This window comes from Budorcas taxicolor, chromosome 5, assembly GCF_023091745.1.
Source record: "Budorcas taxicolor isolate Tak-1 chromosome 5, Takin1.1, whole genome shotgun sequence".
Lineage (NCBI taxonomy): Eukaryota > Metazoa > Chordata > Mammalia > Artiodactyla > Bovidae > Budorcas > Budorcas taxicolor.
Genome location: NC_068914.1, coordinates 154,858,632 through 154,880,293, shown reverse-complemented (window position 1 = coordinate 154,880,293; position 21,662 = coordinate 154,858,632). Strand labels below are relative to the sequence as shown.

At 53.7% G+C, this 21,662-nt stretch overlaps 1 protein-coding gene across 1 annotated transcript in view; it reads right to left on the bottom strand.

Moving 5' to 3' along the window:
• FAM83F (family with sequence similarity 83 member F) overlaps positions 1-18,998 on the bottom strand; it is a 35,020-nt gene extending 16,022 nt beyond the window's left edge. Inside the window, exon 1 of the mRNA XM_052641306.1 lies at positions 18,510-18,998. Within this exon, the coding sequence (XP_052497266.1) occupies positions 18,510-18,998 (489 nt within the window). The remainder of the gene's footprint in view (positions 1-18,509) is intronic.
• Positions 18,999-21,662: the final 2,664 nt, after the last annotated feature.

Sequence of the window (21,662 nt, the reverse complement as noted above, 5' to 3'; positions counted from 1 at the left end):
CTTACATCCATACATGACCACTGGAAAAACCATAGCCCTGACTAGATGGACCTTTGTTGGCAAAGTAATGTCTCTGCTTTTGAATATGCTCTCTACGTTGGTCATAACTTTCCTTCCAAGGAGTGTCTTTTAATTTCACGGCTGCAATCACCATCTGCAGTGATTTTTGGAGCCCCCAAAAATAAAGTCTGACACTGTTTCCACTGTTTCCCCATCTACTTCCCATGAAGTGATGGGACCAGATGCCATGATCTTCGTTTTCTGAATGTTGAGCTTTAAGCCCCATTACTACATGGCAAATAGAAAGGGAAAAGGTGGAAGTAGTGACAGATTTCCTCTTCTTGGGCTCCCAAATCACTGCAGACGGTGACGGTAGCCATGAAATTAAAAGATGATTGCTTCTTGGCAGGAAAGCGATGACAAACCTAGACAGTGTGTTGAAAAGCAGAGACATTACTCTGCCGACAAAGGTCCGTCTAGTGAAGGCTACGGTCCTCCCGGTGGCCACGTATGGTTGTGAGAGCTAGACTGTAAAGAAGGCAGAGCAGCAAAAAATCGATGCCTTCGAACTATGGTGCTAGAGAAGACTCCTAAGAGTCCTCTGCACAGCAAGGAGACCAAACCAGTCAATCTTAAGGGAGATCAATGCTGAATATTCACTGGAAGGACTGATGCTGATGCTGAAGCTTCAGTATTTTGGTCATCTGATGCGAACAGCCAACTCATTGGAAAAGTCCCTGATGCTGGGAAAGATTGAGGGCAAAAGGAGAAGAGGCCACCAGAGGATGAGACCGCTGGATGGCATCACCGATGCAATGAACATGAACTTGGGCCAGCTCCGGGAGATGGTGAGGGACAGGGCCTGGCAAGCTGCAGTCCATGGGGTCACAAAGAGTCAGACACGACTAGACAAACAACAACACACCTAGAAGAGTGCACTCCTGGCTACACACCCAGGGGAGCCTCTTGGCTCTTTGTCCAGGTCTATCAGGCGGCAGGAACAAAGACATTCACTGTAGCTTTCTTTGGGATAGCAGAGAGTTGGCAACAACTTCGATGTGCATCTCTAGAAGAACGGGTGAATGCGCGGGACGCTCAGGACAGAGGCCTCTACAGCAGGCAGAAGCAATGGACGAGCTACACGTGCAGAACTTGGAGAGTTCTTCTAAAACAGATGCGCGTGTGCGTGACTCTTTGGCACTCCATGGACTACAGCCCGCCAGGCTTCTCTGCCCATGGGATTTCCCAGGCAAGAAGACTGGGATGGGTCACCATTTCCTATTGCAGGGGATCTTCCCAACCCAGATGCATCTCCTGTGTCTCCCACATTGGCAGACAGATTCTCTACCTCTAAGCCACCTGGGAAGCCCTTAAAATGGATAGTTGGATTTAAAATGTTAGAGCATGTACCGTTAATGTAAATCGAAGTACACTACATAAGATAACTCTTCATGTTTTTCAAGGGTATACACTGAATAGAGGAGAGGGGCTGCCTATGGCAGGAGAAAGGGATGGGAGGGAAGCAGAGAGTAAATTCAGAGGGGTCTTCCCTGCATTGATGACGGCAGCGGACCATGAACTGAGGTTCACAATCAGGTCTGCTCCTGAGAGCACAAACGAACATACAGCCATTGGCCTGGCACAGTTCAGGGTAGGTGTGGGACAGGGACAGCAGGGAGCCTGGTGTGCTGCAGTCCATGGGCCGCAAAGAGCTGGGCATGACTCAGTGACCGAGCAACAGCAAGGACGACAGGGTGGGGCTGGATGGTGGTGGGGTTTGGGTTTAACAGGCCGCTTCAGGCTTCATTCCAGCGGAACACCGCTCCCAGCGTCTAGTAGGCTCGGGATATCTTATCTCCCACGTGTGGCCTGAGGTCAGAGTCCACCGTTTGCTCATTTCCAGACTCTCTGTGGTGTCCAGCTCAAGGCGGACTCTCAATATGTCGCTGGGGAGGGCTTGACTGGCTCAGGAAAGTGCGTCAGGATTCACTCGTGTTCTTGTTTTGTAATTGAAAGCGCAGGGAGCCAGCTCACCCTCGCCGGACCCGAAGGAGGAGGTGTGGGGAGAGCATGGCAAACCAGAGGGAGGGATGCGTCCCGGGGGGGGGGGGGGCACCCTGCTTTGGGGAGGCTTGGTTTGCGGCGCCCTGCTGAGGGCCAGCCATCTGTGTCACTACCAATTAAGCAGTGAAATATCTGTAGCGGGAAAAAAAATCAATTGCTCGCTGACTCCTGCCATCTCGTTGTGGAGGAGAGGTGATAATTACCCTCCGCTTTGGTCTCGGAGGCCTGGCTTGACATTCTGATCCACGGGCGGCATGAAGCCCATGAAAACTAGCTCCCTACTCCCGCCCGCTGTTTAATGTGCCACGTGGTCCTCTGGGCCAAACCTGACTTCAAGGCTCCCAGTATAAATGGAAAATCAGGTTTTAAAAGAGGGACGTGGATTTCGTCAAGAGGGAAAAGTCATTCCTTCTTCCCGGCGGGCTCCCAGCCTTCTTTACCTGGTTACCCACTGATGCGCAGCACCTGGGGGGAGAGGTTAATTCAAGCCAGCAGGAGTTTCTGGACGCTGTCACAGGCGCCGGCAAAGAGGCTCTGATGCTGTAATACTTCTCATCAGGCACTTGGTTAGCTAACTGTCTCCTCCGCAGTTATCCCGCCTCAGTGGTGGGGCGGGGAAGCAGGGTGCGTTAGGGAGCCTCAGAATTCCCCTCCACCTGTCATTTACCTTTAATTAAAATGCCGGCTTTCAGATTCTCTTCCTGGACGCCTTAATTACCATTAGATTAACAAAACGAAGGGAAAGGACTCCACCTGCACTGTGCACGCCACACGGCTCTGCTCAAGACAGCGGGGACTGCGCCCCTAGGTGTGCTGGGACGACCTGGTCTGGACGCCCACCGCATTCTGTACCACAGAGCCATGCTCACTGGCCTGACCTGGAGGCACTTCCGAAACCAGCATCCTCTCAGTCACCCTGGCCGGAAGCCCGAGCCTACTGGCCTCGTTCCTCCTCCCTGTGACCAAATCTGATCGCCAACAGGTCCTGCCTCCTCTGTGCACTTCCTCTGGGTCAGCTCCTTTCTGCTCTCACTGCTTGGTTCTCCTCACTTGGCACCCCCTTGTTTGAATGTTTATTTTTATTTATTTGGCTGTGCTGGGTCTTAGTTGCCCGGCCAGGGATCGAACCTGGGCCCTCTGCTTTGGGAGCATGGAGTCTTAGCTACTGGACCACAGGAAAGTTGTCCCCCTTCTCATTTCTTAGTGAACTTCTGGGATAGTTTCCTAATCAGTCTTGCCTTTTCCATCGCTGTGCTCCCATTCTTTCTCCATACCAGTGACAACCCCCCCCGCCCCGCCCGGCCCAAGCAACAGACTGATGAAGTCAAACTCCTTAACTCGGTGTTGAAGGACCTTATGATGGTCCCTTCCTCCTCTCCAGCTTCATCTTGGACAGTCTCACATCTGCCCCCTGCTTTCAGCTATGCCGGATGACCTGCAGTTACCCTAACACAGGGTTTCTCTACAGTGGCACTTCTGGGCACAGTATTTCTTGCTGGGGGTGGGGAGGGGGTAGGCGGGGTGGGGAGGGTGCCAGGGCAGGAGGCGGAGCGTGCGGCCCTGTGCCTTGCAGAATGGTTAGCAGCAAGCCAGTAGCATCACCCAAAATGGTGACAACCAAAAACGCCTATAGATACAGATAAATGTCTCCTGAGGACAAAACTGCCTCACCCTCTCGACCCCTCTTTGAGAACCACGACACATAACAGGTAGTTTCCATTTCTCCAGCTCCTTCCCCTCCCGTACTCCTGTGAAACATCTACGCATCTTTCAAGACCCAGGCAAGAATTTCCTGAACGTTCCCCACTCCCTGCTTCCCGCCCACATTGTGTCCTGGGCAAACAACAGAGGTCCTTGAGATTTTATTGTAACATTTGCTCAATGGCTCTGTTCTTTACTGGGCTGTGGGCTCCAGGATGGTAGGAGCCATCTGATTTATCTTGAAATCTTCACCCTCAAGGGACATCTCAACAGTCAGTTCTCCATGACTGTGGAATGAATGTCTAAATGGAGGGTGTTTCATGTCTACTGTTTTATTTGTGGGGTGTGGACCTAGCTTTGTGGTTATCTCTTTAACTTCATTAATGAATATAGACACTGTGGTGGAGGGGGGAAAAAAAAAAAGAATGCTGAGCAGGATTCTTGGTTGGATCATCTTGCCGGAAGGCAGAGTTGGAGTTCCTCAAGGGCACAGAGAAGGGAAAAGAAATGGGTGCCTTCTGGGACTGCTGCCTGAACTCCGGTCCCAGGTCTGGTCTGCCTCCACTCCACCTACCCAAGGTCCTGACGGAGCAGGCAGCCGGTGAGGGGGAACAGTACTCAACCAAGGGGTAAAAGTCCACACCAAGGACATCTGGGGGCAGAGGTGTCCCCAGCACCAACAGCCAGCACCTCTGTGCAGATTACGAAGGTACCCGTCCTCCCTGCGGTGGAAGCAAGCTAGTAAACAGAGCATGACTACAAGTCAGCCCCATAAAGCCGCCGAGGCCCAGAGTGGCGCACAGGTGGCATCTCTGCCCGTGGCCCCCGCACTGAGGACATTCCAGACGTGCAGAACCTCAGAGCTAGGAGGAAACAGAACGGAGCCCAGCCCCGAGGTTAAGTTTCCCAGCTGGGTCTTTGGCAGAGGTGGGACAGAAGCCCAGGCTTCAGATCCCAGTCCAGCACTGTCACCCCCAGACGATGCGGTCAGGGCAGGCTCTGGGGAGATCTGCTCTGACTAGTACCTGAGGTCACCCCAATCATACAAAACCAGGGTGCACACCTTGAGCCAGACAATACCCCCCTCTCCTTCACTGGTTTCCCCAGGCCTGCTGACGTGGAGCCTAGGCACTGGGGTGGGTGTGGCTGCCACCGCTGTGGCATAGATCTGCCCATCTGCTCCATGGTGGGGAAAAAGCAAGAGGCCACAGGCCAAGCATGCTCCTTGCAGGGATGTACTGGTGATGGCACTTTTTCCTGGGGAGGAAGGGAGGGAGCCCACCGAGGCACAGGGGCAGTCCCAGTCCCCACGGGCCCACTGATGACCCATGTGAGCCTGGGGCCTGACTTTTACCTCCCATGTCTGCCCTGCCTGCCTCCTAGGGCTGTTGGGAGGTTCAGATGAGATCATGCCTATAAAACTCCATGAGAAAGCTATATGGTCATGAGCAGCAATCACCAAACAGGGCTGCTGTTGTCTAGTCACTCAGTCATGCCCAACTCTGCGACCCCATGGACCGCAGCACACCAGGCCTCCCTGTCCTTCACCGTCTCCTGGAGTTTGCTCTGACTCATGTCCATTGAGTCAGTGATGCCAACCAACCATCTCATCCTGTCACCCCCTTCTCCTCCTGCCCTCAATCTTTCCCAGCATCAGGGCCTTTTCTAATGAATGGGGCCAGCTGCCCAAACCTCCAGCCCGAAGGTGCCTTGGGGTAGGAAGGGCAGCAGGTGGGCAGACTGGTCAGCTGCTGCTTCCCGGGAGGGCCATCTGTCTGGCAGTCCAGGGGAGTCAGTTCTGAGTGGACCACCCAGCATCCGGCTCAGACAGCCCAGCTGTGTGGAGCACCTTCTCTGACCTGCCCAGGGAGCCGTCAACGTACCCAGAGCACTGGCTGTCACACTGGAGCCTGTAAAGAGCATCACCCCATGTGGGACTGGTGCGGTGCACCTGCTGGGTGACCAGATTCCAGGGCCCCATCCTCAGCAGGCCCGTGCAAGTACATTTCAACAGCACCCCTCCACCCCTACCCCGCCCGCCTCAGGGGATCCGAATGCAGGTGGAGGATGGATCACACTTGGAGTAACGGCAGGTACGTGCAAGGAAATCTATTCTTCGGAAGCAGAAGGTCTCATTGGTTGTGCGATCTTGAGTGAGTCACTTAATCTAAGCCTCAGTTTCCTCATTTTAAAATGGGGAGGTGGTCGCTTCACAGGGTTGCTCCGAGTTTTAAATGAGATAACGCAGCAGCACGAGGAGCACAGAGCCTGGCCTGCTGTGAGCAGAGGGTCCACGCGGCAGCCCCTTCTCTCCTCTGAAGGAACTCAGAACAAAGGGGCCTCACTTCAGAGGTGGCCGGGCCAGCGCGAGGGGCACATTCTCCCAAGGAGCCAGGCGTGCAGAGCTGCCCACCGGCCCCAGACATCATGGCGGAGATGTTTTCCTCTGCTTGATACCATGTCCAGCAGACCTGGCCCGGGGTGGTGATGAAAGCCCAGGCAGCTACACTTCCAGGAGTCAGAACCTGAACGGATCGAGGGGAAGGGCAGCTCAATCAGGGACGAGTGAGTCTGTACAGCGCACGATCCTTCGAGCGATGCTGGGAGACTGCACTAGCTCACCGAGCAGGAAACACACCGCTAGGAAAACTGTGGGCCTGGGAGTTCCCTGCGGGCGTCCAGTGGTTAGGACTCCAAGCATTCACTGCTGGGGGTCCGTGGTTCAATTCCTGGTTGGGGAACTAGGAGTCTTCAAGGCACATGGCATGGCCAAAAAAACACACAAAAAACCCTGCTGTCCCAGTGGAGAACACCTTCAGGTGGGGCTCGGGACCCAACCGGCCACTGCTGAGCTCACCGCAAAGGCTTTCTTTTGTCATGAAGGCTGCAACTGGCCCCATCCAATTTCTGCCTCGGTGGGATGCAAACAACTGGACAAGAAAGCTTTACCTTAAGCATTCTGGGTGGGCTCCCTGGGGTGAGAGAGGAGAGGAGAGCTCAGGAGAGGAGGTCCACACGGCCACCCAGGGGACACCCACAGACACCTTGCATCCTCCACCCCCTGGACTCTGGATTCATTTCTTGAAATCCCCACAGTCCAGGAGCAACCGGGAGCAAGTGGAGGAAGCGCAGACTAGAGTCAGGGGTCCCACAGAGGTGGTGAGACAGTGGGCGTTGCTTGTCCGCTGGGAACTCTGCCTAAAGCGAGGCTGCCTCACGGTTCTTGTGAGGCCAGGTACGAGCTGGGGTCTCAGCGTCAGCTCCACAGGAGAACGAGCTTCCAGAGGCCTTCCACTTTTGGCAGGTGGAGCCAACAACCCAACCCAAACTATGCTGCTGCCCGGCCCAAACCCTTGGCCTGATGTCAGCCTCGCCAAAGCCCCTCCATGTGCTTCTGGCCCACTTGTTTCCTTGATGAGAACCTCCTCTGCCCTCTCCAGGCACACCCCGCTGGCTCCGGCCCTGGTGCCTTCATTCACACTGTCGCTCCCAGGAGGCCTGTCTGCTCAGGCCTGGGTCTGTGAGCGCATGGCGGGGGACAGAGACCTGATGGGCCGTGCTACACGGGGAGCACAGGTCTAAGCAGAGTACCTCCGCAGTAGGGAGCTTCCCTCGAGGGGCCTGACGAAGCAGACTGGACCAGAGCCCCGGCCCACCGAGAGGGCAGAGCCAAGACCTCTGGGGTGGTATCCTCCGCCTGGAGGCCCGGTGTCTGGGCTTTGTTCCCTGAGGATTCCCAGCTGTCTGCGGCCACGTTACATTGTTTCAGGCTCACTAATTAGACATTATTAAACACCAGGCTCCCTCCTGCACTGCCAGCCAGGCCTCTTCTTCTCGCAGACTCCCCGGCCTCTGGGCCAGCTCTGTTCCCGACTCTGCTGTGCGCCACTGGGGCACACTCCCCATCCATCTGAGCCTTATGAGGTGCTCTTGACACTCATTCCCCAAATGAGGTGGATAAAGGGATGATGGAAAGGAGACTTGGGCCAGGTCTCCAGAGACAGAGAACAGACTGTGCCTGTGTGAGCAAGGGCAACTAATGCATCCGCAGAGTGGCATATGTGATCCACCAGCGAGTACGCAGAGCAATTCTTTTTCAGATCCTAGGCCAGCTTTTCACTGCCCCACGGCACGCTTCTGGGATGACTTTCCCTGCTCTAAGTTGGTGTTAATTAGTGAAAATTATCTAATGCAAGCTCATTTAACATTAGCTTAAAGCTAAACATAATTAGGAAGACAAATCAGCTGCTAAAAAAAAAGAATCCAATGAAGATACACATATGATTTTTAGGATCAGCTGCTGGTTTGGGTTACTGGCCTAAAGGTCTGAGCATCACACAATATGTGGGGAAGGCAGGACTCCAAGAAGTACCTTCGAGCTATTTCTTGATTGATCCATCAGGGCAAGATAACTGGAGTTGGCAGTTTGCCCAGGAGGTTCTGCGAGGTGGTCAAGCTAACCTGGTGGCCACTGGCAGGTAGTGAAGCTACCTGGGAGGGCTTCCCCAGAGAGGCAAGTGGAGGGTGTGGGGAGCAGGGGAAGGCAGCCAGGAGGAGCTGGGCGATGGGAATAGTGTGAGTCTGTGCACTCCCAGGCCTCTGGTCTTGCACCCCCTGCCCTCTGCCCACCCGCCCTTCCATACTGGCTGCTGCAGCTGGCAATTCCCAAGAGTTCTCTGTGCCCCTGGAGCTCAGTGAGACTCAGGCTCATCTCAGTTCCCATTCGGCTTCACTATTTACCCACTGCAGTGAGACAAGGGAAAGGCAGGTTCAACTCCTGGGTTGGGAAGATGTCCTGGAGGAGGAAATGGCAACCCACTCCAGTATCCTGCCTGGAAAATCCCATAGACAGAGGAGCCTGGGGAACTACAATCCAAGGTGTCGCAGAGTCGGACACAACTGAGTGACTAAGCATGTGTGACTTTATGCTCAGCCGTGTCCAGCTCTTTGCAACCCTATGGACTGTAGTCCCATAGGGTCCTCTGTCCATGGGATTTTCCAGGCAAGAATGGAACTGGGTTGCCATTTCCTACTTCGTGTGTGACCTTATCATCTGTAAAATGGAAAGTTCCTGGACTGTCATGAAGGTTAAATGAAATTATATATTTCAAAAGGGCTAGTGTGGTCTGGTATTCAAGAAGTCAACAGTTTATGGCTTCCCAGGTGACTCAGTGGGTAAAGAATCTGCCTGCAATGCAGAAGTAGAAGACGAGGGTTCGATCCTTGGGCTGGGGAGATCCCTTGGAGAGTTCAGTTCAGTCGCTCAGTCGTGTCCGACTCTTTGCGACCCCATGAACTGCAACATGCCAGGCTTCCCTGTCTATCGCCAACTCCCGGATTCCACCCAAACCCATGTCCATCGAGTTGGTGATGCCATCGAACCATCTCATCCTCTGTCGTCCCCTTCTCCTCCTGCCCTCAATCTTTCCAGCATCATGATCTTTTCCAATGAGTCAGCTCTTCGCATGAGGTGGCCAAAGTACTAGAGTTTCAGCTTTAGCATCACTCCTTCCAAAGAACACCCAGGACTGATCTCCTTTAGAATGGACTGGTTGGATCTCCTTGCAGTCCAAGGGCCTCTCAAGAGTCTTCTCCAACACCACAGTTCAAAAGCATCAATTCTTTGGCGCTCAGCCTTCTTCACAGTCCCACTTTCACATCCATACATGACCACTGGAAAAACCACAGCCTTGACTAGACAGACCTTTGTTGACAAAGTAATGTCTCTGCTTTTGAATATGCTGTCTAGGTTGGTCATAACTTTCCTTCCAAGGAGTAAGGGCATGGCAAGTATTCTTGCCTGGAGAATCCCATGGCTAGAGGAGCCTGGTGGGTCCAGTCTGTGGGGTCACAGAGTCAGACAGGACTGAGACGACTGAGCAGGCACACACAGCAGTTAGTGGCTCTCAACACCCTCCTCCCCCTGCCCTGCGTTCATTTCTTTCTCAGGCCCACGTTTTATGAGTCTGTGTATTTCCGTAATGTGGCGCATGCCAGGTGCTCAGTGAAACCTGGGGAGTGAACGAGCAAAGGCAGGGAAGGGAACCCATACTCACAGTTGGTCCTCGAAGACCCACAGAGAGGTGGAGAGCCCTGGTCCCCGCCCCGCCCCCACCTTCCACTGACTCACTTCTAGGACACAGAACAGAAAAGAGCTTTTATCTGGAGCCTCCCCCAGGCCCTACCAGCACGGTGAAAGGCCCAACAGGGTGACCACTGGACAAGCTGGGTCAGGGTGAGTTAACAGATTATTGGAAACTTGGGCCAGAGAGACCACTGACTAGAAAAGCCACTGGCTCTTTTCTTGGGCTAAGATTCTGGGGTCATTGGCAAGTTCACAGACTCCACGAATTTCAGAGGAGGAAAAGGAAAACGGGGCAGGCAGTGGACCCGCTCCGGCTGACTGGCCATGGCCCCTGGGGAGGAGGCACGGTGGGAGGGTGGCGGAGGGGCCGGGGCCACTAGAGTGACTCAGCCTGGGGTGGGGGGTGACCAGAACAGAGGCAGGCGGTCAGCCAGGACCCACCCCCACTCGTGGTCCTCTGCCCTGCTCCTCTCTCCCCCCAGACTGGAAGCCTGCCCCAGAACAGGCTCTGCCCTGTACACTCGGAGGAGAGGGTGGTGGGTTTGACCACCAGCCAAGGCGAAGCAGTGAGGTAGCATCCTGATGGGGTGGCGTGGGGGTGGGGTTGCTGGCTGGGACTCCCATCAAGGTCTCAGTTTGACTGTGAGGACCCAAGTCCAGGGAGGGGGGTCAGAAAGTGGCCAGTAAGAAGTCCCTGGAGACCAGGTCTAATCTGTGGTTGGGGAACTAAGATCTCACGTGCCTCGAGGTGACTGAGCCTGCTTGCCGAAACAAAGAGCCCGTATACCGCAACCAAGACCTGAATACAGCCAAAAATACGTTATAAAAAAAAAGGTCCCTGGGAGGGAACTGTCTGGTGGTCCAGCGGTGAGAACTCAGCACTTTCACTGTTAAAAAGGTGTGGGTCTGATTCCTGGTTGAGGAGCGAAGATTCCACAATCAACGCAGTTCGGCCAAACTAAATAAACAGGTCCCTGCGAGCTGCCCACACCAGCTTCCTGGTGATGTGACCTGCCCCAGTGCCACAGGCAGCAAGAATCTTCCTCTCTCCTACTCCCACCCGTTCTTATTTGTTTCCAGAACTAGTTGGTGAGCTTCCCAGAGCCTGGGTGGCAACAAACATGCTTAGTATCTGGGATTTCAGAGGGAAGAGGTGGCCATGGGGACAGTCCCCAGAAGCAACTGCATGTGTAGCAGAAGGACACAAGCCTTGAGCTCAGACCTGGGTGAAGCCCAGCTAGGCTCTTAGCACCTCTACAGCCTCCCGCTTTCCCTGAGCCTCTGGGAAAAGCCCCTTTTCCATGCCAGGTGCTGAGGACTCGATTAATTAAAGGAAGTAACACGCAGAGCACCTATCTTTCAACAATGTTACCCCCTCTTAACATAAACCCCTTTTATCTGCATCTCTCACTCCTCTTTTTCAAAATGTTGTCTCATGGTCTTGCGTTAGAGTCTCAGAGCAATCATATGACAGTGAGCAAGAAGAGTTATTCCCATTTTACAGATGCAGAGGTAGAGGCTGAGCTAATGTCAAATGATTTGCCCAAGGTCAACCGGTGGTGAAGGAAAGAAACAACCAGGGCAAGAATAAGGCTGCCAACTGTGTACCTCTTCCCCTGGTGTTGCCCTGGCTTCCTGAAACCAGTGTCCAGCAAAACTGGCTATGCCACCAGAAGCCCAAGAAGTCGTGAAGAAGGCACACCCCTATCAAGGCCCCATCTTCTACCTGTGATCCGCCTGGGAGACACCCATCTTCAGAGTTTCAGGGACCTAAAGCGTCAGATTTCAGAGGAACCAACCCTCTCCAAAGACAGAAACAGAGCCTGTCCCACGCCTCACCCCACCCCACCGCCGTGTCCCCACACCACCTGTGCAGGCTCTAGCTCCTGAGAAGTCTTTATGGACTAATCTCAGGCTCCTTGAACTGGCTCTTCCAGGTGACCCTGGGAAGGGAACGCCCTCGGGGATCCCCGGTTCAGGGTACCCGTGGCAGATCTACAGAAGGACCCTGGCTGAGAACTTGGCTGCCACAGCCCTGCAGGAGAGCTGCCCTGACAAACAGCCATCAGATCAAGGCCAGCAGAGAAGTGTGGGGCTGGGGGGAGGGGAGGGCCGTTGGAGCTGCTCCTCTGATGAGAAGAGGAAACAGGAAGCACACCTGCCCGGGGCCTCCAACCTGAAGACAGAAGCAACCCCTGACTGCCCGAACTCTGAGCTCCTGGCTGGCAGCCCGAGTCCTGGGAGGAAGCCCAGCCACGCTTCCCTCCCAGCTCCGAGAGGGGACTTGTACCATACTTTCTCGGTATCCTCAGCTTTCACACTGTTTCTTCCCTGTTTTTCAAAACCATCTGAAATCTAGGTAATATCCTCCAACTGTGCAGGTCAGAAGTTCCAGGGAGGCAAGTGATTCAACCCAAAGTTAGTAAGTAAACAATCAGGGCAGAAACCAAGACCGTTCAGCTTCAGAGCCCATTCTTTGTCCTTGACATGAAGCTGGATCTCTGTTGCTCTCAGGATCAGTGATGGAGCATAAAGGAGAGAGACTCAAAACTCAGTAGCCACAGCACTCAGGGCTAGGCAGAGATGCCGGACAAGCCCAGACAAGATCCTGGAAGGGCTGTGAGGTGCTTGGTCCCTGGAACTGAAGCTGTGTCATTACCAGCCTCGAGGGGGCAAAGACTCTGGAACTGCTCTGAGCCTCAGAAATAATGCCCACATGGAATGGTCCGCGGAGGGAAGAAGGGTTAGGCGGGCAGATGGTGTGTATTGGACCGTAGGTCACAGGCTGCTCTGAGAGGCCTTCTCTTGTTCTGCACAGCAAATTAGGCTTTATTTTATTAACATTTATTTCTTTGGCTGTGCTGGGTCTTAATTACAGACTTGCGAACTCTTAGTTGCCGCATGTGGGAACTAGGTCCCTGACCAGGGATGGAACCCAGGTCCCCTGCCTTGGGGGGTCAGAGTCTTAGCCACTGGACCATTGGGGAAGTCCTCCCGAATCAGGCTTTTAAAAGGCAACTCAGGGGCTCTAGCTAAAACCTCTGCCATGGAAGGGAAGGAGAACAGGGAAAGGTATTAGGGAAAAATTGGGACCAGCTCTCAAACAAGGCAGCAAGGTGGCTAACGAATGTATCATCAGACCCAAATTTCACAAACCAGCAATATTTAAGTCCATATATATGTAAACTGCGTTTTTGTTTCCTCTCTCTTTTCTCTGTTCATTGTCTATATCCCAGTGCCCAGCACAGTGCCTGGTCCAAAGAAGATGCTGTGTACTATTTGCTGGATGTACCTGAACGAGGAAGAGCTGATAGAGGCTAATGGGGGAAGACAGTGGCAAAGGCAGCCACCCACCAAGCTGAGCCTCCTGGTGAAGTCAGCCACACCCCCTGGGCACATGTGCCCAGCAGCTCTCGCCTGTCGGCTACCCAGACCTCAAAGTAAGCCTGCTCACTTGGCCAACCTCGCCTTCTGCTCTGGGGCTCTTCCCCAAAGGCCTCTGCATCCCCCTCCAGTTCAGAGCACTCTTCCCTCCGCTGCCAGGTGGCTTGTTATGAGGAAGATTAACGGAGACCCCTTAGCAATGCGCAGTTCAACGGGAGCCTCTCCAGACTTCCCTAGAGGGATGGAGAGGGGCTGGGGGCCAGTGGGAGATAGTCTCCAATCAGTTAAACAAATCACTGGTCACCTGTGCCCCTGGGGCTCCACAAAGACAATGAAGGGGGTGTAGAAAGGAAGTCCCGGCTCTTCCAAAGCTTCTGGTCTCCGAGGATCAGACGCTCTCCTCAAGCAAGCCCTGTGCCAGGCACACAGGTGGCACAAACAAGAAGCCACGTCTGGGAACAAAAAGTCACTTTTGGATTGAAAACTTGATTGAGTGCCAAGGAAGTGGCGGCCTCTGAGCCAGGCCCTGAAGGGAGGGGACAGACCACTGACAGGCAGAGATGGGGGTACAGCCAGGCCTGCTCCCCATACCCCTCTGCCTCCCACCAACCAGGTGGGCCTGCCCCTCCTGGCTGCCACCAGAACAGAGAGGAGCGGCTTTGGTTCATCAAAGCTGCCTGGCCCTGCATCCCGCCCTCTCCGGGGTTGGGTTTATGTTTATGTGGGGTCACTGGGAGTTCTGATCACTGGACCTGGGGGAGCTGTCATCCCCTCTTCCGAAGACAACTCATCACACCTTTCTGGACCTCAGAGGCTGCCCCTGGGAAAGGAAGATACTACTGACATGGTTACTGATACTGATACTGACATGGTTACTGAGGTTCAGAGGAAATGCTGCAGGAGCGGCTTGTGGTGAGCAACCAGGAGCTGGGTAGCTGGTACCTTGGAGTGTGGGGCACAGGAAGGCAGGGGCCAAGGGTCAGTCTGTGAGATGGTTAAGCTTTCGTCTGCTCCTGAGACACAGGCAGGACTCTCTAAACCTACCCGGTTGCCTCAAAAATGGGTGCCGCTGGTCGGAAGGGAGCCAGGGTGCCAAGAAGGGTGGATGCGCCACGCGGTCTCATCCTGTCTGCTGCGCCCAGACTTGCCCGCAGACAGGGGGCAGCATCAGAGGTCCTCCCCTCACACGGCTCGGGGGCTGGGTTAGGGCCCCCGCCACGCCTCCTGTCAAGCACTCATCAGTCTGTATTAAAATGATGGTTTAGAAGACTGTTAGACCATTTAAGAGCAGAGGTGTGTTTTATATGTCCATTTTCTACTAAAGTGCTTAGCACACCTTGAAATATTTGTCCAACGATCCAACTCACTATCCTTCCAAACTGCAGTTGTTTGGTCCTCTCAGCTCTGCCCTTGTGAATAAGAATCAACCATTTCCCTGTCTTCACGTGGTCTCGCTTTAAGTCCAGGTCCTCCTCCCCGCTCCCTGGGCTACAGTGGTCATAAGCAGCCCAAGTGGCAGCAACCTCCTTGGTCCTCTCTGCCAGCGGGAAACAGGCCATGAGCTCACTTCTGGGTCCCAGAAAGCACCCTTTCCGCCTGTACTTTATTAAAAAAAATTTTTTTTTCAATTAATTAATTTGACTGCACCAGGTCTTAGTTGCTGCATGTGGGATCTCTAGTTGTAACATGTCGGATCTAGTTCCCTGACCAGGGATGGAACCCGGGCCCCCTGCACTGGGAGAGCACAGTTTTAGCCACTGGACCACCAGGGAAGTCCCGGCCTGTACTTCAAGCAAAGTACATCATTCAGTGACCCTAAAAATAGCAAACCATGTAAGGGGTATTAAAGCAGCAGGAAAAACCCCCACGCCACAAGGAAACAAGGCCAAATGTCTTAACGCTGGCGCAGCCAGGATGGCGTTCTGCCATTTGCAGAGGCCCAGTGAGCAGAAAACTTGAGACTGACCAACTCAAAGGCCTCCTTCCATTCCACACGGTCCCCCTCCACCCCAGCTGGGCTGCTTCCCCACTGGCCACCACTTTCTGCCCCTCCTCCCCACACCCAATCATATTTTCAAAGTGTCCTTTAATCAGGCTCCTTTCTCCACATCCCGGAGGCGAGACGTAGGCTTAAAACTCTTGCTGGTCTGTGCCTGTGGGCAAGTCACAGCTACTTCCCCTGAGCCTCCGTTTCCTGTTCATCCCTAACGAATAAAAATGACAGCCCCTCATGAAGTTATTGAGGATTAAATGAAATAAAATCCTCTGGTGCCCAGTTGGACCTGTGGATTGTGTCCTTCGGCCGCTCCCCAGCCGTATCTGCAACGGTCCCCTGCATCTCTGCACATATATCGTTTTGGTCCATCCCACCCGCCCTCACAGCAGCCAGACTCTCCCTGGAGACAAGGAAATTCCCTCCCTCAGGGTGAAAAGGATGGGGAGGGCTCTAGAGTAATAGTCATGGAGGGTGACCCATGCCAGTTGGCTGAGGGTGCGTGGAGTTGGGGGGTGGGGCAGGCAAAGGTCAGAAGGTGTAGCCTTCAGAGTAGAAACTGGGGATCTGGGTGTCTCCATGACTAACCACATGACCTTTGGGCAAGCCCCTTTCCTTCTCTGTGCCTCAGTTTCCTCGCCTGTGAAAGAGGGTCAAATTTTGCCCTGCCTACTTCACAAGATCTTTGGGAAGAAGGTGCCGCATGCAGGTGACTGGTCATGATTAAGAGTCAGGGTGCAGAGTCTGAGGGTTTGGGGCACAGACAGCGCCAGAAGCTGCTTCTTCCTGGGGGGGGTGGGGGTGGTCACCTGCTTTGGACCCAGTTTTAGGACCCCTGCACCAGGCCCCCTACATACTCAGCTGTCACCACAATAGCTCTTCCCTCCTGTCATTCAAAGCTGCTTGCTGTTCTGAAGCACAAAGCGCTCTCTCCTGAGTCTCTTAAGGAGAAACAAGAGTTTCTTAACTTTCCTCTTCCTCCATTCCGGTTTCCTCTCTCCCTTTTCAACCCTGCAATTTACCTCCTTTGGGAAGCCCTCCCAGATTGGGCATAAGTAAGTAAAGTCACTCAGTCGTGTCCGACTCCTTGTGACCCCATGGACTGCAGCCCACCAGGCTCCTCAGTCCATGGGATTCTCCAGGCAAGAATACTGGAGTGGACTGCCATTTCCTTCTCCATATCCAGCCTCAAAATCTGTTTTCCTTACAGCATACCCCCTCGGCAGCATTTAACTCTTGGAGGGCAAAGGCCACAGCTTATATCTTTCTATGGCTAGTGCCTGGAACTCAGGAAACAATCACTGGTTTAATAGGTAAATACTGGATCAGTCCACAGTTGTTAAAGTTTCTGTTGTTAAATATTTAAAGAGTTCAGAACACTCCACTACCTAGGAGACTCCCAACATCTCACATGGGACTGGAGGTCCCAGTGGGCAGGTCTCTGTCTCTCTCTTCTTGTAACCTGTTGCCCAGGTGTGACCAGGCTAGTTCCATTCAAGATCCTTGGTTTAATCTGTTGCATCATCAAACAGCACTGTGGTTAACAGGAAGCACTTCGGTGTTTGAATTTTGGCTTGGCAAGTGACTTAACTGTTGTGAGTCCCAAAATAAGGAAAATACCCATCTCACTCAGTAGTTGTGAAAATCATTAGCACCGTGGCTGGCACACATTAAGTACTCATAAATCAAGGCTTATTAGTATTACATCGTAGGACTTGACCCCTGACCCCAGCTCCAGCCTGCTACACAGTATTGTCGCCCACATCCTTTCTCCTCCTCTGTTCAAACTTGCCTTTCTCTTCTGCAGAATGCGATAGACAAAGGAACTCTCAGGCAGACAAGCTGTGATTCTTTAGAGAGGGAGGGTGGAAACACAGACAGTGAAAACTTAACCCTTCCTTCTGGCAGCCAATCTAGCCAGCCACCTGCATCACGCCTTCCAGAAGAGGAGCCCCACCACTGCTGTCTCAAGTTCAGCCTCCAGGGGCAACAGGACTCCAACCACAGGAATTGAGTTGAACTAGAACAGTGAACCCAAGCCACTTCTGTCATGTATTCTGAACTGGGTACAAAAGGCTGCTGATGTCTCTTAAGAAATTTCAATGTAGGGGAACCAGACTTAGCAAATAAAAACACAGAATGCCCTAATTAAATCTGATTTTCAGATAAACAGTGAATAACTTTTTAATGTCAGTATGTTTCATGCAATATTTGAATCATACTGTATAATGCTGAAATATTTCTTCTCGTTATTCTGGAATTCAAATTTAATAGGACATCTCATATTTTATCTGGAAACTCTGCCCAACAAACTACTGGCCCCACCAGTATTCTAACCAGAGACTCTGCAAACGTCCTCTCCTTTCCATGCCCAGGCAGAGTAAGTAGATGAGATTAAGTGGGAGCTTTTCCCCTGACCTGCTGAGTTTAGGCAGCTGCCCTGTCGAAGTGCCCAGCACAGCGTCAGGCACACAGTAGGTGGTCAAGAAACATCCTTCATTTATTCCAGGCTGCTTGAGCCCTAGTGCTGGGCTCAGAGCCAGTGTGAATGCCAGGGGCCAGGCCAGCTTTGACTCTAGGTGGGGGTGCCTCCTAAGAGCAATGTGGCTGGGGTGGGGGTGGGGAGGCCACACTACACTTCCTGCAATTGCCTGAGGATCAAATGAGAAAATGACCAGGGACGAGTTTTGTTAAATCCCTGGGAAGCACACAGGTTATTATCAAGACCTTTGAAAGTGAAAGTGAAGTCACTCAGTCCTGTCTGACTCTTTGCGACCCCATGGACTGTAGCCCACCAGGCTTCTCCGTCCATGGGATTTTCCAGGCAAGAATACTAGAGTGGGTTGCCATTTCCTTCTCCAGGAGATCTTCCTGACCCAGGGATTGAATCCGGGCCTCCCGCATTGTAGGGAGACGCTTTACTGTCTGAGCCACCAGGGAAGTAGTGGCCCATTTTACCTCAGGGCTCCACAGCCCCGACTCCTGCCTAGAGAGAGAAACCAGACAGGCACATAGACGCACAGAGCAGAGGAAAGCCAGCGCCGCTGGACACTGTAAAAGTGACAAGCAACTGTCTAACACCTTGTCATTCGCCAAACACATCCATGCTCTCCTCTGCAGCCCCACGGTGAACGGGAGGATTCTGCACCCCTTTTCCTGAAGGTGGTCAGGGCTGCCAGCCCCAGGCCTTGCCTCGAAGGTGGGGGGCAGGGGCCTGGTCCTAGGGGCCGGTCGTGGGGGTCCCCATCAGTGTGCGTGGCCGGGGCAGGGGCGGGGGCCTACCTTCTGGGCCTGTTGGATCATCTGCCTGACCAGCTGCTTCAGATGGGGCGCCTTCTCGTCCTTGGGAGGGTGGGTGAAGAGGGTGACGCGGCTCACGCCGCGGTAGAAGCCCGCGTCGGTCCAGCCCAGGTCCAGCGGGGGCACCTCGGTGTCCGAGCGGTCGGGCCAGTAGGCCAGGGACTCACCCGGCTCGGCCGCGGCCTGCGCCGGGGTCTTGGCCTTGGCCTTGCTCTTGCCCCGGGCGGTGGCGGCGGCGGCGACATCCTCGTAGGGGCTCCAGGAGGCGCGGAGGGCCTGGCGCTCCTGGCTGGAGAGGAAGTCCCGCAGCCGCTCCTTCTTGACCCGCTCGCGGTAGGCCTGCTCGCCGCCGCCCAGCAGCGCCTCCAGCGCGGCGCGCCGCCGCTCGCAGTAGTAGAAGGCGGCCTGCGCCTCGGTCACCCTCTCGTTCACGTGCGTCTCGTCCAGGCAGCTCAGCTGGGACTCGGCCATGGCGCCCCGGCCCCGGCCCGGCCGCGGCCCGGTCCCACCGCCGCACCTGAAGCCGCCGAGGGGCGGGGCGCCTCACCTGGCCGCGAGGGCGGCCAATCCGGCGCGGGCCCGGGCGCGGGAGCGGCCGTCGGGCGGGGAGGGGCGGCCGCGCCCTCCGCCTCTGCAGGCGCGAGCAGCGGCGGGCGACCTCGGCGGGGCTCCGCTGGGGACGCGGCGAGGCCTAGGCCTGCGGGGGCCCAGCGCTGCGGGGGCCCAGCCCGGGGCGGGAGCTCCAGAGCCGGCAGGAACTTGGAGCCGGGCCGTACTTAGACCCACGTGCGGCCTCTGGCCCGCTTCCGCCCCCTGGCCCTGACCCTGCGGTGAGGGATCTAACCCTTCCTGCCACCGAGCAGGCCAGACGCATCCCAGGTGCGCTTTCATTTTCCCGGCTGGTAGGGCCTGGAGCACGTGGTCTGGCCAGGGCGTTTCTGGGGTGGCCGACCTGATCACTGGCCCGTTGCGGTGGAGGGTGGAGGGGGGCGGTGCGGGTCGGGAGGCCTATGCGAGGCCATACTGTGAAGGCCGAGGAGGGGCGGTTGATGTGCAAAAGCGAAATGGTAATAAAACCCCCAGCTCCCCCCACCAACGTGTCCCAGTTCTGAGAGTAGAGGCCTCCAGGGGCTGAATATTCATTGGAAGGACTGATGCTGAGGCTGAGACTTCATCCAATACTTTGGCCACCTGATGCGAAGAACCCACTCATTGGAAAAGACCCTGATGCTGGGAAAGATTGAAGGCGGGAGAAGGGGACGAAAGAGGATGAGATGGTTGGATGGCATCACCGACAGGATGGACATGAGTTTGAGTAATGGTGATAGACAGGGAAGCCTGGCCGTGCAGTAATCCATGGGGTGGAAAAGAGTCGGACACGACTGAGAGACTGAACTGAACTGAGGAGCTGTCAGTCCAGCACCTTCATAAGAACAAAAATTTCTTAAAAAAAACCCACCCAAGCACAGCAAGAATGTAAGCACCAGCAGTGGAGCTTTCTCATTTTATTTTGAAGTGGTGTCTGAGCATATGTGTGTGTGTGTGTGTGTGTGTGTGTGTGTGTGTTGGGCAAGATAGGCAGCCAGAGGCCTGATTACTATATTAGTGATTTAAAATATGTTTGAGCTCAAGGAAGGAAGAGACACATGCATGCATGCACACTCACACACACATCACCACCACCAGCAGCAGCTCTGCTGTTTCCCACTGGATTAAGTATAATCTTCTTAGTCATTAACATATTATTTTGTTCATGCACTGCTGTACAATTTGATTCTCCACGTTCAAAATATTTTCAGATCATAGCAACCAAAGGTTCATGGTTCTCTCATTTTATAGCAAAGCATCTTAGCGCTGGAAGCAGCTTTAGAAACTAATTCAACCCTCTCATTTAACAGATGAGGAAATTGAGGCCTGGAAACCTGTAGTTTGCCCAGATCTCCCTGAAAAGTAGAAGCAGCACGTGGGGAATATTATGTTCTCTGTGTCTCGGATATCTTTGCCCTACATCACAGCCACCTTTGCCCTTTCTACTTCTCTAGTGAAATGACAGAAGGTTACTGGGGCCATGGTTTTAACCCTGGGGGTTTTGAAAAGCTCGCCTAGTATTTCTGGTTCTTCCTTTTGATGGCCTGGAAAAATGAGGGTTATATTTTCAAATATATGCAAATTTTGTGGCTAGTCAATTCTAGCATGCTGTATAAGGTCAAGAATGGTGAGCAGAGACATGTCCATCATCTCACCTGTGTCCTCTGCTACTCTTGGGAATTTGAAAGTCCCACTCCTAGGAACACTGACGTATAGACAAATTTCACCTTTAGATGGGAGAGCATTTAGTTTGTTTTCTAATAACTTGAAGCTCTACAAGATGCCAAACTCTCTGCCCTGGGGACACAGGGGAGCTCAGAGCAGTGGGAGGAACAGAAAAACACACTGGAGGATAACACAGGTGTGATGAAAGTGCCTTTAATAAACTGAGTCAGCAGTGCATTGGGAGCAAACATTTGCTCAATGCTTACTATGTGCACACAGTGGGTGCTCAGCACATATTTCTTATAAAAGAATGAGATTAGGGTCAAAAGAATGGGTGTGGGGAGCTGGGGGGACTTTTAGGGAACAAGAAACTAATCTGCCCAATGGGATGTAGGTAAGAAGGCTTTTACCCAGCAGGAAGGGGTTTTGAATGGAGCCTAAAAGGAAGAGAAGAAGTCAAGGGGGAGAAAGGGAGTGAAGACATTCCAGGGAGAGGGAGCTGGGATTGGATGTGGTCGGAGCGTCATGCTGGCATAAGGCGCATTTGGATTCCGGCTAAGATACTTAACTCTCAGAGCCTTAAGTGTCCTCAGCTGCAAAGTGGTATAACAATGCTGACTCCTGTGACCTCCCAGATTGTTTTAGGGACTAAATAAGATCACATATTTGCTTTAATTAGCACTTGTGACTGACGAGTAGAAAGTAGTTTACAACAACACTTCTAAAACTTGATTGTGCACAGTAGTCACCTTTGGGGGGGCGGATCTTGCTAAAATGCAGGTTCTGATTCAGTTGGTCTGATATGAGATCTGAGAGTCTACATTTCTAGGAAGTTCCCAGGTAATGTTCACAATGGTGGTCCATAGACCGCATTTGGCATAG